The sequence below is a fragment of the Amblyomma mixtum genome, chromosome 3, assembly GCF_055824585.1.
Source record: "Amblyomma mixtum isolate Tamu chromosome 3, ASM5582458v1, whole genome shotgun sequence".
Classification (NCBI taxonomy): Eukaryota; Metazoa; Arthropoda; class Arachnida; order Ixodida; family Ixodidae; genus Amblyomma; species Amblyomma mixtum.
In genome coordinates, this window is record NC_143014.1 from 433,549,712 (window position 1) to 433,565,981 (window position 16,270).

General features: G+C 47.6%; 1 protein-coding gene across 1 annotated transcript; it reads left to right on the top strand.

The window, feature by feature from the left end:
• Positions 1-9,460: 9,460 nt before the first annotated feature.
• On the top strand, positions 9,461-14,945 carry LOC149358151 (uncharacterized). Its single transcript, XM_089578033.1, has 3 exons — positions 9,461-9,548; positions 11,845-13,706; positions 14,634-14,945. Exons 2-3 carry the CDS (start codon positions 11,878-11,880, stop codon positions 14,914-14,916), a joined length of 2,112 nt encoding a protein of 703 aa, XP_089434159.1. The 5' UTR covers positions 9,461-9,548; positions 11,845-11,877; the 3' UTR covers positions 14,917-14,945.
• Positions 14,946-16,270: the final 1,325 nt, after the last annotated feature.

A 16,270-nucleotide genomic window follows, 5' to 3' on the forward strand; every position in this document is an offset into this window, starting at 1 on the left:
CGGTTTGTAGTTGTTCTTCAATCATTCCCATACTTCCCGTGGTTGTCCAGATGGTTATATCATCAGCGTACAGGGCGTGGCGTATGCCCTGTACCTGATTGAGAAGAGGTGGGAGATTTAGGAGTGCAATGTTGAAGAGAAGTGGGGATAGTACTGCCCCTTGCGGAGTGCCTCTCGTGCCCATCTTCACTTGCGTTGTGTGTTTTGAGCCGGTGGTGATGTTGACGGTTCTGTCCGTAAGGAAATCGCAGATGTACGAGTAGGCTCGCTGTCCGCAGTTCATGCTGTGGAGGTTGTTGAGGATTGTGGAGTGTTTGACATTGTCAAACGCTCCGTTGAGGTCAAGTGTTAGAAGCGCTCGGTTACTGTTTGTGCGTGCGGGATTAATGACTTCACGTTTGATTTGCAGAAGCACATCATGGGTGGACAAGTGTGCCCGGAATCCAAACATCGTGTGTGGCAGTAGCTCATTGTCCTCAAGATAATTGGAGAGACGGGTGTGGACTGCCTTTTCCATGAGTTTGCCTGCGCACGACGTGAGGGATATGGGGCGCAGGTTTTCAATGCTGATTTTCTTGCCGGGTTTGGGAATAAAGTGCACATTGGCTGTTTTCCATGCTTGTGGAATGGTGCCGGTACGCCAACATTCGTTTAATGTAATCCGTGAGTTGCTGCAGAGCCTCCGTGCCGAGGTTGGCCAGAAGTCCGACAGTAATTTTGTCTTGTCCCGGGGCTGTGCCTCGGCGCATATCTGCTAGTGCAGCAATGATTTCCTCTGAAGTGAAATCTCTGTCTAGGTGTTCGTTCGGTTCCCCACGGTACTCCTTATTGTAGGGTTGTGGGTCTCGCGCGGTGCAGATATAGCGACGCGTGAGTTCATCCACGAGTTCATGATCCGTGCCTTGAAAGCTGTGTAGGGCTCGATGCAAATTTCTGTGTTGTTCACTCTTCGCTTTCGGAGGGTCAATTAGGCATCGCAGAAGGTTCCATGTAGCCTTGGTGTCTAGGCGGCCTTTGAGGGATTCGCACTTCGTTAGCCAATTGGTGCGAGCGAGGTCCCATGCGTATTGGTCTGCTTGAATAGTAAGCTTGGCTATTCGAAGTCTTAGTTTCCGATTGTGTCTTTGTTTTTTCCACCGTTTTATAAGACTACGTCTTGCTTCCCAAAGGTGTAGGAGGTGGTTGTCAACAGCTGGGTGGTCCTCCGTGGGGCAAGAGACTTTGTGAGCTTTTCTTTAAGGTCGAGAATGGAAGCCGCCCAATCTTCGTAGCTGGTTATTTGTTCGGATGTGGTTAGTTTGGTGTCCTTTCTGAATGTCTCCCAGTCTGTAATTCTGGCTTGCCCTCGTGGTTTGCTGTGCTTGTTGCTTTCGAAGATGGTCTGCAGCACGCAGTGATCGCTGCCTAGGGTCTCTCCTGTATTGAGCCACTCATAGTTGCGGGCATTGCGGACGAGCGTGAGGTCGGGAGAAGTATCCCGCGTTACGCTGGTGCCGACTCGCGTCGGGTGCTGCGGGTCCGTGAGTAGGGTCAGGGCCATGTCAGCGATGGCGGATGCTAGTTTTCTGCCTTTCGTGTCTTCCCTGGGGTATCCCCATAGGGGGCTAGAAGCATTAAAGTCGCCAACTATAGCTAGGGGAGCTTTTTGGGCTTCTCTTAGGGCTTTAAGAAAGATCACGTCGAAGGCTACGCGGTGCTGTTTGGGGCGACTATATATATTGAGTATATAGGTGCCCTTGCTGTTTCTGTGCTGTGGCAGTATTTTTATGAAGGTATATTCAATGTCGCTGTCTAGATTAAGGTTTACAGTTATTGCCGTGCATGATTTGTGGACCAAGATGCATGTCGAGGGATTTGTTTGATGTGTTGAGTATCCTCTGATCTTAGCCTCCATATTCACTTCTTGCAGGGCTATTATTTGCGGCGTATCGGGATGAGAGTCTATGTATTGCTGTAATGTTTCCCTCTTCCGTTTTAGTCCCCTGCAGTTCCACTGTAGGATAGTAAGTTTATGTCTACGTTGTGGAGCCATGCTGAACACTAGAAACTTGTGCCTCATCATGTGGTGCGCCCTCAGGTTGTAGATCTGGCTGAGTGCTTGGCAGACGACGAGTTCCCATTTTACCCTGCAGCTTTGTGCCTCTGTTGTGAGAAACATCTGATAATTCCTGAAGTTTGCGGTCAATTCTGATCTCCTGCGATTGCATCCTTATTAAAACTGGTTCGAGGTTTTCCATCATGGGTTTAATAACTGATTCGAACATACTTTTGATTGTCGTCTCGATCATAATTTGTAATTTATTTTCAATGAGGTCTTGAATTGTTTTTTCCAAGCGAGTGATGCGTTCCTGGGTTGTTTGGGGGTGCTCTGTATATTGCTGCTTTAGTGCCTGCGATGGTGGTGCCTGCGGAGTTGGTGCCTGGTGGGGTGCGTCTGGTGTAGTTGCTTGCCTCTCGGGGGTGCTAGCATCTAACTGGTGTGGAGACGGAGGGTGTAGCTCTGCCCTATCTTCTTCCATCGGACATGCCTGTTGCGTCGATGGAGGTAATGTGTTGTTTGGATTGACTGCGATGACTAACTGCTGCTTCAATGTGCTATTTTCTGATTTTAGTTGTTCAATCTCTGCTCTAAGTCGTTTGTAAGCCAACGCTTCGGGGGAGGAGGCAGCTACATCTGCCCAGCTCACCTTGCTGCCGTTGCGCTGCTCCTTGTTATGGGGTCCTGTTGTCTTCTCGGCTGGACGACTGCCGTTGTTGTGCGACACATTATCGGTAGTCCCAGGTCCATTGCTTGAAGAGCGTGAGCCGGGTGGTGCTGAGTTGTTGCTGGACTGGTCCTGGTGGGTCAGTCGGTCCCCGCTGCTCGATGGACCTCTGCTGCCGGACCGGTTCCGAAGCCTGGATCTTGACCGGTGGTTGACTTCTCCTGTCTTGGGCTTGGTTTTTTGTGATGTTCGGTACTTGTACTTGCACTGATTCGACCCCATGGGATGTGGACCTTCGCAGACCGTGCACTTGGGTTGGCAGTCGTGGGATTCTGGAACATCTTGCTGACCGCACTGCGGACATCTTGACTTCGAAGGGCAAGGGCAAACATCCGCCCGGTGTTCAAGTTTCCCGCACAGTGCGCAGGCTGGCGTTGTTTTCTTGTATAGGCGTATTGGAACCGCTTCACCGTAGTAGAAGACGTGAAACGGAACCTTTCTTCCTTCAAACGTGATGGCAGCCACGTTGGAGGAACCTAATTTTCTCACGCTCACCACTGGTGCGTCCGGGGAGCGAAGCGCGTTCGTGATGTCTTCGTTGGAAACCCTCGGGTCCACTTGTATTACTCCATTGCAAGTGTCGTCGGAGGGGCGGAGGTAGGAGTACACTGCCTGTGCCTTGTCCCCTAGCTGAATTTCGTGAATTGCCAGGATCTTTCTGATTATTTGGGCGTCTCGCACCCCGACGACGATGATGTTCTGTTCCCATATGGGCCAAACGCTGAGCTCGGCTGAGCCCTTGTCGACGCCAGCAGCAATGTGCAAGGCGTTTCCGACCGCGTTGCTTCCCCTGAATTTGCTGAGATCCAGCGTTCCTTTAGGTTTGATTATGATCACTGCATCTTGCTTGTCCAGACGCGGCTGCGGAGGAGGCTTCCAACGCTTGACTTGCGTGCGGGGCGTCTGCTGCAGCGGCGTATCCCCCGCCGCGGTGACGCGTCCATCTGGTGTTCGACCTTTTAAGCATGAAATGCTTTTAGCCCCCGTTGTCGGCAGTGTGGTGACGTCACGCCGAGACCGAGATCCACTCATCCGGGCATTGAAATCCACTCATCCGGGCATTGAAATCCACTCATCCGGGCACTGAATTCCAGTCATCCGGGCACTGAATTCCAGTCATCCGGGCACTGAATTCCAGTCATCCGGGCTCTGAAACGAGAACATCCGGGCACCGTACGAGACTTAACGAGAATTAACGAGACTCTGTAAGCCCTCCTACGCGACCGGCATGCAAGCGCCGGTTGGTCTCCAAAAGAGTCACAAAAAATAACTACTGCCAATGCCTTCTCAATGTTTATCAAGATATTAGTCGCTGTGCGTTTGATAATGCACGGAATTATAATTTCCGATTTCTAATAACGCGTGCAAAAAGCACATAAATGCCACGATACACTTGGTTGTCGTACGTGATCTCTTAGGGGCTTCGCGCATCGAAGCAAAGCCGCGCAGGCGGACAGGGGCCCGGGGGAGAAGCGCTGCGTCCAAAGGGCAAGGCATCGCGCCGAACGGGTGGTGGCGTTCCTCCCTTCCTTTACGGTGCGGTTCGGGTGTCCACCGAGATGACATTAGGCCCGTAAACATTTCATGCTTACTCTACTCTCGGTTACGGGAGAGGCAGAGAATTTTTTGCCGTGCCGAGTGGTTGTCACGGGCTGATGCGCGTTCCCACTCTTCTATCTTGCGTTGGAAAATCGCCTCCGTAACCTTGTCGAAAACTGGGGTTTTCGCCTGCGGCATGGTGACAATCTGCATCCCCTCCGGGTCGTATCCCATCAGGGTCGTCATGGTTTGCGGCAGAATTTGCCCGCGGAGCCGCGGCGGGCAGCTGAGTCGTGGCCTAACTGTTAGGCTTAGCAACTCGCGCGATCCGCTTGGTCTTCAAATTCTCGAAGGATTTGAGAAAACGGTCCCACCTGAACAAGGGTGGGTGGTCTCCTCGTTGTTCTGGAAGTGTAGCCAGATGGTGTCGCAGCGCTTCGGCAAATGTTTCCGGAAAGGATCATAAAATTCGGCGGAGCCGACGTGAGACACGTCCGCTCTTCCCGACTGCTGAGGCGCGTCTCCATCGTTGACCTCTCTACGCCAAACTACGAACGCCTAAAGCGTTCACTTGATTCGGTTTGGTTGGTTTGGTTTATGGGGTTTAACGTCCCAAAGCGACTAAGGCTATGAGAGACGCCGTAGTGGAGGGCTCCGGAAATTTCGACCACCTGGGGATCTTTAACGTGCACTGACATCGCACAGTACACGGGCCTCTAGAATTTCTCCTCCAAAGCAATTCAACCGCCGCGTTGAATTTCTTTGGAGGAGAAATTCTAGAGGCCCGTGTACTGTGCGATGTCAGTGCACCTTAAAGATCCCCAGGTGGTCGAAATTTCCGGAGCACTCCACTACGGCGTCTCTCATAGCCTTAGTCGCTTTGGGACGTTAAACCCGTAAACACATCATTTTCGATGTAGCCTGTGGAGAGCGTCGGAAAGCCCTTTGTCCTGCGGTTGATGTAGTTAGGATGATGATGATGATGACTTCGTGATATGAATATGCGAGAGTTCGCAGTCGCCCGTAGCTTTCTGTGTGCTTTCTCTAACGTATGCAGGCAAAAAATTAGGAGTCACTTTGGCGACTAAAGTGGTGCAAGGCGAAAGCCTGAGTACAGCATTCTGCCACGAATGTGGTTGTGAATGATGATTCAAGTGCTACCAGCGAATGACGCGTCCATTGGCTGTCAGCGTGTGTTACTGATGTGTGGTTAACATGTTAAGCTTCGCCTGTAAGAGTGGAACGCGACAGCGTCTTGCAACGCTGCCAGGGAGTCCACAGAACGCCATCGCCAATTCGGCTGTACGCCTTGCTGAACGGTAAATTTATTTTGTGAGGAAAGGAAATGTATCTCTCTCGCATATCTGGCTGGACACCTGCACCTCGCCGTAAGGGAAAGGGGGAAGATGGGAGTGAACGAAGATGCCGTATTAGCTAGACGCGCCTTTGTTCATTCCAAACCATTCAGCTGGCATTACGGAGTGGCTAGCGTGCTCGTATCGCACTCCGGAGACCCTGGTTCCATTCCCCAACTCGACCAATTTCGTTCTCGGTTTTATTGATTTATGCGGTCTAACTAGAAAGGTTAATTAGGCTATTTCATATTTATATCATTGTATTTCTATCCTTCGTGTCATTCACCTGTCAAATGTTGGAACTGTCTAGGATGTTCGACACAACGTATATGAAACGAGCAACGTCGAACTGAGTGGGGAAGTGCGTGGTGGTTGAGCGAACGCGGCTTCGTACTTATGTTTTTTCAGCAGCGTCTCCCGCTGACGCTGTTGTCGCTGCGACGCGTGTCTTTCTTTTCTTTTCCTTTGTCTTCTGACCTCTTCATTCTCCTCTATCTTAATTAGGCTAATTGATTAATTAAGCAATTAACTAAACTCAGTCCCACTTAGTTGGAGCATCATTATACGATCCCTTTGATTGGTTGCATGGTTACTATTGATTGTAAAACATTTTATTCGCCGGGAAGAGCTTGGCAAGAGGTCGCGTTAAGTGGTCGAGAGTACATAGCCCTCGACGACTTTGTCAGCCCACTCCACCGCCAAAACTTGCGTTCTGGGGTCAGAGCTAGCCAGCACGGTCTCCCACCGCTCGAGAGAAGGAGCTGTAACTAGATCACCCGGAGGTGGCTCTATTTTGCAGTCCCACAGGATGTGATCGTAGGTAGCACGTTGGCCACAGTGTTTGCAGTTTGGGTTGTAAAGATCTGGATAAATGCGCGCGAGGAGTGATGGGGTGCGTATCGATCTCGTCTGTAGACGACGCCACGTAACCTCTTGTTCTTTACTAAGTCTTTTGTCTGGAGGGGGGAAAATTCTCCTCTCTAGTTTAAAATGATTGGTGAGATCATGATATGTGATCATGGAGTCCTTCGTGAAATTCAGGGAGCCAGACTCATCCACTGCCCGGTCGACGAAACCTCGGGCTTTATTGTGGGCTGCCTCGTTCCCCGGATTCCCCGAATGGGCTGGGACCCATATCAATTCGGAATAATTTGGTGAGAATTTGGTTGCGTTAAGGATTCTAAGGGAGGTGTTTGTAATTCGCCCTTTAGCGAAATTATTGATACCCATTTTGGAATCGCTGAAGATGATGCTTCCTTGGGTATGCGCTAGGGCAAGGGCTATAGCCGCCTCTTCTGCCGTTTCAGAGGATTTCGTTTTGATTGTCGCCGAGACGATGTGGTCACCATTCTCGTTCACAACCACAATTGCAAAGGCATTGGTATTTTTGTATTCTGCTGCATCTACATAAAGTGTTCCAGCGCACTGTCTGTATTTGTTATGTAAGGCTTTGGCTCTTGCTTGTCTTCTACCCTCATGGTGTAAGGGGTGCATGTTTTTGGGGAGTGGTTTGATTAGTAGGGCCGTCCTATAGTCGCGGGGTAAGTCTACTTTAGCATCGTTATTCGTAGGTTGAAAGTTAATTCCGAGCCTGATAAGAATACTCCTGCCAGTTCTGGAATTGGCTAATCGCGCTGTTTGAGCCATTAAATGGGCTTCTTTCAGTTCATTGTAGGTGTTATGTATTCCTAACCTCATAAGCCTTTCAGTTGAGGCATTTAGTGGTAGTCCTAACGCAGCCTTATAGGCCTGCCGTATCATACTATCCAATTTGTCCTTTTCTGCTTTCGAAAATTTGAGATAAGGGGTGGCATAGAGTATCCTGCTTAGCGCAAAGGCCTGCACTAGTCGGCATAAATCTCTTTCCCTCACCCCTTGTCTGCGGTTAGCTATGCGGCGGATTAATCGCGCCGTCGCTTCTACCGTGCGTTTTAGCTTAGTGAGTGTGTCAGTATTCTTTCCATTTGTTTGTAAATACAACCCCAATATTCTCATGGTCTGTACCTCTTTGACAGATCGTCCATTAACATAGACGTTTATTTGCGGGGGGGTTGTCGTGGTACGCCTACCTCTTTGTTTACGACGGATCACTAAAAGTTCAGATTTTTGCTCAGAACAAGTGAGGCCGGATTCCCATGCGCATGCCTCAATGATGTCCACTGCTGCTTGGAGTGTGTCTTCTATGTAGCCTTCGCATCCTTTGGTTACCCAAAGTGTGATGTCATCTGCATAGAACGTGTGATGTAGGTCTGGTATTTGTGCCAGTTTGGGGGGGAATTTTGATGAGGGAGAGGTTAAAAAGGAAAGGGGACAGGACGGAGCCCTGTGGCGTTCCTTTACTTCCTAGTGTGATTGGGGCGGACTCTATTGTTCCGACCGTTATCACTGCTGTTCTGTTAGTGAGGAAGGATCGGATGTAGTTGTACGTCCTTTCTCCGGGGTTGATTTCTGACAAGTTTGTCAAAATGGCTTTGTGGGTGACGTTGTCGAAAGCTTTAACAAGGTCTAAACCCAATATTGCTTTCGTTCCTGTTCCCTCGTCAGCTTCAATTATGTCCTTGTTAAGCTGCAAGAGTATGTCCTGGGTAGATAGTTGGGCCCTGAATCCTAACATTGTTTCAGGTAGGAGTTTCATGTCCTCCGCATAGTTTTGGAGCCTATTGAGGATGACATGTTCCATGAGTTTGCCTAGGCATGATGTTAATGAAATTGGGCGTAGATTCTCAGTGCTGAGTTTCTTACCCGCTTTAGGAATAAAAGTGATTTTCGTGTGTTTCCACTCTGGTGGTATGTTGCCTGCATGCCAGTATTTGTTCATAAGGTCTGTAACCGCCGCGATCGACGTTGCGTCTAAGTTCCTGAGAGTCTTATTTGTTACTTTGTCTGGTCCTGCCGCAGATGTTGTCCGCAGTTTTCCAATTGCGTACCAGACCTCTGCGTCTGTGATGTCTGCGTCTAAATTTGGATTAGGAGTCCCCCGGTAGTCTGGTTGTGTGGTACCATCATCCGTGTTTAGATAACGTTCTGCTAGCTCTTTGATTAGGTCTTCAGTTGTACCCTCATATTTATGTATGAGTCTGTACAGTTGACTTTGTTGCACGGGACGTGTTTGTTCTGGGTCGAGCAGGTGTCTTAGAAGATGCCATGTCTTCTTATTTCCGAGCTGTCCATTGACGCTTTCACATATTTGGTTCCATTGTTGTGTTTGGAGAGTAAGTGTATGTTCCTCGATTCGCCTCTCGATTTCAGCGATCTTTTTGCGTAGTCGCTTGTTGTGTTTTTGCTTCTTCCAACGTTTTTGGAGGCCTTTTTGTGCCTGCCACAGGTGTAACAGTTTTGAGTCTGCAATCTGCTCCTGCTTCTCAACTGGCACCACAACGCTAGTGGAGCGAAGTTCAGGCAACTTCGCGACAAAACAGCTCCAAAGGAGATCTCTAACCTTAGCGACTGGGTTATCTCCCTGAATGCATGGTTACTAGCCAAAATACAATTGGCCCATTTGCAATTCGCGCGCTGTGACGTCACGAGCATTTCGACCAATTGAAAAGCGTGACATTTTCTGTCGACAACTCCTGCTTACAGCGATGAGGCATTAAAGGCTTCCGCCTTAAAATCTTGCGCTTGTTAGAAAAACGTGACAGCATGCGAAACACTCTCGCTATTGTAAAGTAAATACAATTACAAAAATATCATCGAGTCGGGAACCTTATATCGGATTAGTGGAGGCAGTTTTTACCCGACAAAATGCTTAGACTGCAGCTGTCTGAGGGCGCTGGTGCATATTCGCAAGCGCCAAAAGAGGACGAGGATACCGCTACCGCGAGACCGCTTAGAGACGAACGTTGCCGCTGCAAGACAACAGTAAAACCACTCTTCTCGGTTTACGTAGGTGAGTGACAACTCCGTTCTGTTGTTTTTTTTTTTTTTTGCTAACTCCCTGTAAGGAGCACCGCAGTCAGCATTTTCTTTAGGCTTGAGCCTTTTTTATCTGGTTCATAGGTATCCAGGGTTAGTGGCGCCCAAGCAAGCTTGCTGTAACGGCGGTTGTTTGAACCGAACTCTCAACATCATCAGATCTCACAATTTCGCGCGTTCATTTAGTAAGCCTAACAACGCAGCGTCTGAATCATTGTCTTGTCAAGGACTGTGAAACAGGCCACAGCGTGTCGTATTACAATCCCTGTCGTCGGTCGCAGCTACAGTCTAATATTACGGAAAATCATTGCTGAAAGATTAAATTTCGCTAGATCAAACGGGTGTCGGCATCTCTCCGAATGAGACTGATGGGACGGATATCCTGAACGATGCTATTCACTGAGAAAAGAAAATTTCTCTCCCTGATTTTAGGGTTCTAATCGTGAGCCAAAACCACTCTGTAGAGGACACGGGTGGGCGAATTGATGCAAGTGTTCGAATGGAACAGTGGCGCTAGAGTTTGAAGAGTAATGGTCAGAAAAAAAAAAAAAAATCAGGGGGCATTTTGACTGTCTAAAGTGCGTACAGGCGAAAGCGTTTTCCGCACTGCTTTGCCTATGTGACACGGGTGACGTCACCACTCGATGACGTCACACATAATCGATGACGAAGTACTGACAAATTACTAATTAATGACTAATTACTGATTAATCACTCAGTACTGATTGACTGCTAATTAATGGCGCTTAAGCTTCGCCTTTAGGAGTGGAACGCGACAGCGTGTTGTAGCGCTGCCAGGGAGTCCACGGAACGCCACCACCCGTTCGGCGCGATGCCTTGCCCTTTGAACGCAACGCTTTTTTGAGGAAAGGAAATGGCGCAGTAATTCTCTGTCATCTCGGTGGACACCTGAACCGCACCGTAGAGGAAGGGAGGAAGTGGGAGTGAAAGAAGAAAGACAAAGATGGCCCGTAATGAAGAAAACTAAAATTGTATTTGAGGAAAGAAAATTACGCAGTAACTGTCTCACATATCTCGGTGGACACCCGTCAAAACGCGGACACACCTGTCGACACGGCTGCTGACACGGACGCAGACACGGCTGCCGACACGGATTGCTAACGACAGCATGAGGCATTAAAGGCGTTCGCCTTAAAATGTCCCCCAGCGTCCCTAGGTCGAAGGCAACGCGCGACAGAGTAAGCGGTCTGGTCGCACAATTTTTTTTTTCTAAACAAGTAATAATAATTAAAGGAGAAAGATCTTACCCAAGAAAACCACTGCGACGCTACCGTTGTCAGTGTCAAGGAACTAGAGGGTATATATGCTTATGACGTTTAGCTTTACTGAAAGGTTGCTTCCAGGAAAGCCAGCCTGGGTACTGGCTCTCACACGACACTTCAAAACTTTCGTTATTTTTTATTCTCACAATATTCAGAGGGACACTAGGGCATCGCATCGGGCGGCATGAAACTCCGTAAAACAACCCTGTTGTTGTGCGGTAAGCCAGACCTTGTGGTAATGCGTTCCAGCCGGCAATGGCGCACGTAAAAAATTTCTATTCAAACAATGATGTGCTGCCTTAGTGTGGAGGAAGCTTCAATTTTTGAACATTTCGGGAGGAAACGTAATTGATACAAGTGACTGGAGGCACTAAATTTTGCTGGATTAAGATAAATATAAAAGATATCATTTTTCAAAAGGTCAACGGTCAATAAAGGTCAACGGTGTTTTTTTTTTGTTTGCAGTGCTGAGAAATCTATAAAGCTTCCTCACAACAAATCATGCAGCAACAGATTGTGTATGCTCACATGTCCAACATTCTTGTACAAAAATTTTTGAATGATGAAAAATTGCACAGTACTGTTATGGAAATACTGAAGGTAATAGTCCATCCTTCCTAGGTGTAGAAATTCTTTGTTTTAAAGTTTTTGCATCGCTCGCATCGAGCAGTTAAGACCGCTATAGGAAACCAATGGGGAACACCTTTGACGATGGAAGAAACGTAAAAAGCAAAAATATTGTAGCCGGCTGACGGGAGATATGCGGATATAATGAATGTTATAGTGAAACTTTACAATATATCAAAAATTACGATCAAAAATTCTTTCCGGTTCTAAATTCCTTTTGTCCAGAATCGTTGGGTATGGCGGGATCTAAACAGAAATCTGAATTATAAAACGACGTAGAGCGATCGCTTTCCTACCCCTTAACAAGCTGTGCGCTGCAGTGGTAATTTTCTGCTAAACCGCTCTCATTTTTTCGTCCAGCTCAAACAGTCCCGGACGCTGTGTACCACAACAATGGGACATCGTGAGACGGAACTTGGGCGACTGGGCTGGGTCCGACTGGCCAACCTGGGGACAGCCAGGGGTCCCTTCTCGGGACGAAAGATCGACCACCGTGCGCCCTGTTCGGCTTCGGAAATCACCACATGCCACGTTGCCCGGCAGCTTTCCCTGTGGAACGAATTTCTGTTGTACGTCCATCTTGAACTGCGCATCTCGCCAAGATCAAACGGCCAGCTGAGCTTATCCAGCACAGAAGTCGACGGCTTCCGTCTTTACGAGTTAAACCAGACTCGGGCACACCAAGGCGCCACCCTGGTTTATTGGCTTCTCCACCATCATCACTGCGTCGTTTCCTTTGAAGCACATCCTGATATTCTGAGGACGTACCCGGACATATTTGCCCGCATTGTCTACTCAAACAGAACCCTGAAGTCACTGAGCCTTCATGTTTTACGCACAGACTTCCTTGAAGACTTTCGCCTGGCCGTGCCCAAACTGAATCACTTGGAAAATCTTGTATGCACCTCAAATGAATCTTGCCCAGCAAAACTTCTTGGTGCGATCTCTAAACTTCTCCGCACTACCACTTCTCTGACTCACTTGCACACATCTGCTGAACGCATAGACGGCCACCGCGCTGAAATGTCATTCTTCGAAGCCCTCGCTGCGAACATGACCCTGCGGGTTCTTAGTCTTCAGTACGATGCTAGATACAGCCCATACAAACACGCTTTTGAAGACTACCTAAAAACTACTGTAACGCTAACTAGTCTAAAAATTGTGGCTGCATCTGAAGCTGACTCACAGTCGTGGCTAAACAGCATTTTGAGAGGCTTAACCGTCAACAGATCCTTGACTTGCGTAACACTGAAGAATTTTAAAATCGACCACATTTGCGGCGTTGATGCCTTGACAAAGGTCTTCGTAAAAAATGCTGTGTTAAGCATTCTGCACTTAGGACCGTTAACAGAAAACTCATCCCGTCAACGCCGGATTGTTAGCGAGATGTGTGTCGATGCAATCGCACAGAACAAATCTCTGGAAGAGCTAAGCCTAGCGCTTGACATTTGGGGACCTGCCTTATGGAAACATCTTTTTAAGGCACTACCACCGCAGAGAGCGTTAAAGATAAATATTCTCTCATCTCCGCGAAACGCACCGCTGTTGAAAAATGTCTGCAGACTCCTGATGGGAAGTGGCGCTGAAGAAAAGGTTTTCCTGGGAACCTGCTTTTGCGATGAGAACACCAATCTTGAAGAATGCAAAGCTTTCACAGCAATATGCCTCTCCAGCCGGATGCCTTTAGTGTTTGAGCGCGCCCTTGTAGAGCGTTTACCAACGTTCACTCGTGTGAAAAAGATCAGCTTTATGATATTCCCAGATGACCTAGACCATGCTTTTGCTGTTGCTAACTATGTTGCAGCAACGCAGACGCTACGAGCACTGAGTATATTCGTGCCGTATTATGAGATATTCGAAAACTTTCGCAGCATCTGGTGGACCAACATTCTCCAATCACTGTCTCAAAATTCCAGCATCGTTGAACTGAAAATTTTCATCCTTAATATGGAGGTGGAAAATCTTCAAAGAGCCGCTGACGCCGTGAAGAAAAGCATGAACATCAGGCGACTCACCGTATCGTTGCAAGAACCTGCACAATCAACCGCCTTTGTGCGTCGCTTGTCGGCGGACATTACAGCCAACTACACGCTAACTCGAGTTGTTCTACAGACCGGGATAGAACCCTCTGAAAACTGGTTCTCAATCATGGACACAGCTCGCAGGAACAGGACCCTCGTCGACCGTGCTCTACTGTTTTCGAGGGCTTCTGTGTTTGACAAGTAAGAAAATTTCGCGCTGTGGAACGACCCGCCTGCTTCTAGTTGATGAATCTATAGGCTAACTAAAATATTTTGCATGACTTCCAAAATAAGTAACTTTTCCATGCAGTCAAAATTGTATAAATTTATCCTAGTGGCAAGTGTTATTGCAAAGTTCTTGAAAAAATACCACACCTTATGCGCTCACGCTGTGGAAGCCGTACTTGTAAAAAACAAATAAAGTAAATGCTTTAGTGTAGCAAGTTAAGACACTATATAGGTAGTGAGCGTATAACCCCTCAAGTTGCTGCATCCATGGTTGCTACTGCATATATAACGATGTTCTGAGCTGTTGATACTAATTTGTGACAATTCTTCGTTTGTTCACTGAATACTGGTAGCTGTTCCTGCAGCCTGTGAGAGCTCATTTCTAGGAGATACTCTCCTGACTTCAGTAAAATGAAAATCATAAGCCTGACATCGCCCATGCACTCAAGGAGCAAGGCCTTTCCATATCTTTCCAATTTGCCCTGTCCTACCGCGAAATATTGTCGCGCAAAAATAGACAGTTTTCTTGCTACCCAGGTCCTCTTATTTTACTTACGCCCCGGAGAATTTTAGTTCAGAGAACTTAATCGTCGATAAAAAGGTATGGAAATCTCGAGCTTAAACTCTCTAAAAGGTTCTACAGACTTGGTCTACCTACTGGAGGACAAGTTATATTTAAGAACCCATAACCCTTGATAAAAAGGTGTGGAAATCTCTGGCTTAAACTCCCTAAATGGTTCTACACACTTGGTCTCCCTACTGCCTTATCCAGGACAAGTTATAATTGAGAACCCATAACCCTTGCTAAAAAGGTCTGGAAATCTCCGGCTTAAACTCCCTAATAGGTTCTACCCCTTTGGGCTGCCTACTGCCTTTACAACTGGTCGTTCGGCTTCGCAGGTACTGTGCCACTGCTCTGGAGACAGTTTCCCAGCATGCTGCCCTCGTGCAAGAGTTCGCCGAGCTCGCGGCCGTTAGCGAAGCCGACGCAGCGGGGATGATCACATCGGCACTGCGGTCCATCCAAGAGATGGACGACTTCATGCGGGCAGCTGGCGTCGTCCGGGAGAGAGTCGTCTGTCATCCTCGTGAGGACGGGAGGACGCAGCTGGATGACCTGAATACGGACTGTTGGCTGCATATCAGGCAATACCTGAAGGTGGACGACGTCAAATATCCTTGATCCGGCTCCTAAAAACAGTGGTCTTGTCATTTCCATGTTCACTTCTCCGTGTCTCTCTGCGGATTCTTCTTTCAGCTTATAAGCATATTTATGCTGACCAGCACACAAACTGAAGTAAAGCAAAAGTTGCTAGAAAAACACCACTTTACAAATTCTGAGCCATGCGCTAAGAAAAAGTGCCCCCGTAATTGTTGGTTGCTTGCACAAAAAGTATCTTTGTGACATGGATCACGGTGTTTTCTTGTTGCAACCTGTAATTCCCGTCTCATATGCATATTATTTAGGTGTGAGACATGTCTTATCCTAGCCTGCTGTTTCCGAAAGCTGGTTTTACATGAAGGGACAACGTTCGAGGCAACCAAACTAAAAAATAAAGAAGAAAAGGCTGTTTGAGTTTCAAATACGGAGTATCACATTAATCTAACCAGAAAGTGTTAGTATATTTCTATGTGTGGCTATAGTCGTATATCCATACACTTTTCCCGCGGGTGGTACGTTCAAGTGGGTCAAGTGGAAACCTCCCTCATAAAACATACTGAGTCTTCATTAATTTATTTTGTATATTTTTGTTTGTACATAATGTACGTTGCCGCTATACCCCTACCCTTTCTTTCTATCGCTGCCCCCTTTCTTTCCCTCTCCCTGTCCTCTTCCTAAACTTTTTCTGACTCTAGCCGTAGCTCAGGTGCTTCTAGCTTGCGGTGGCAGATGCCGCGGCTAGCAACATATTTTCCTTCCTTGGTTATTCTATTAACAAGCAGCCGCTAATAATAACAATAATCTATTAGTTTTCACACAGATTTTATACGCAAGCGTAAGAAGGATAAACAAACTTGACTAAAAAAATTTAATCTCACCCAAGCGTTTTTCCGTTCCGTGCCAGTTTTAACACGTTCGAACCTGTTCGAACCGGAAAGCGGAATGTCGCTGCGGAGCCAAACCTGAAAGTGAACCCTAAGCGCGCAAACCCGAAAATTGTGAACGCGGACGCGAACCCAATCCGAAAAAAATCCAGTTCGGCACACGCGACGTATTTCGCTCAGTTACCACATCTCATTTTGTGGGCTCACCCTTACAAAATTTTTTTAGACCGTCCATAGAGTTCTCTCTACAAAGTCTATAGACTCTCTAAAGACAAATCCTACAGCACAGTTTTTAGGCAATACAAATGCTATAGGGAGTCCATAGACGATCTACAGATTTATGACCATACACTTTTAGTAGACATTTAGATATATAGACAATGTTCTCTGGATAGACAAAAATTGATACTTCTAGGAAGGCAATAGAATCTGTAAGAAGTCTATAGACTGTCCATAGACCATTTTTGTAAGGGCGGGGAAGCCAGGCAGGC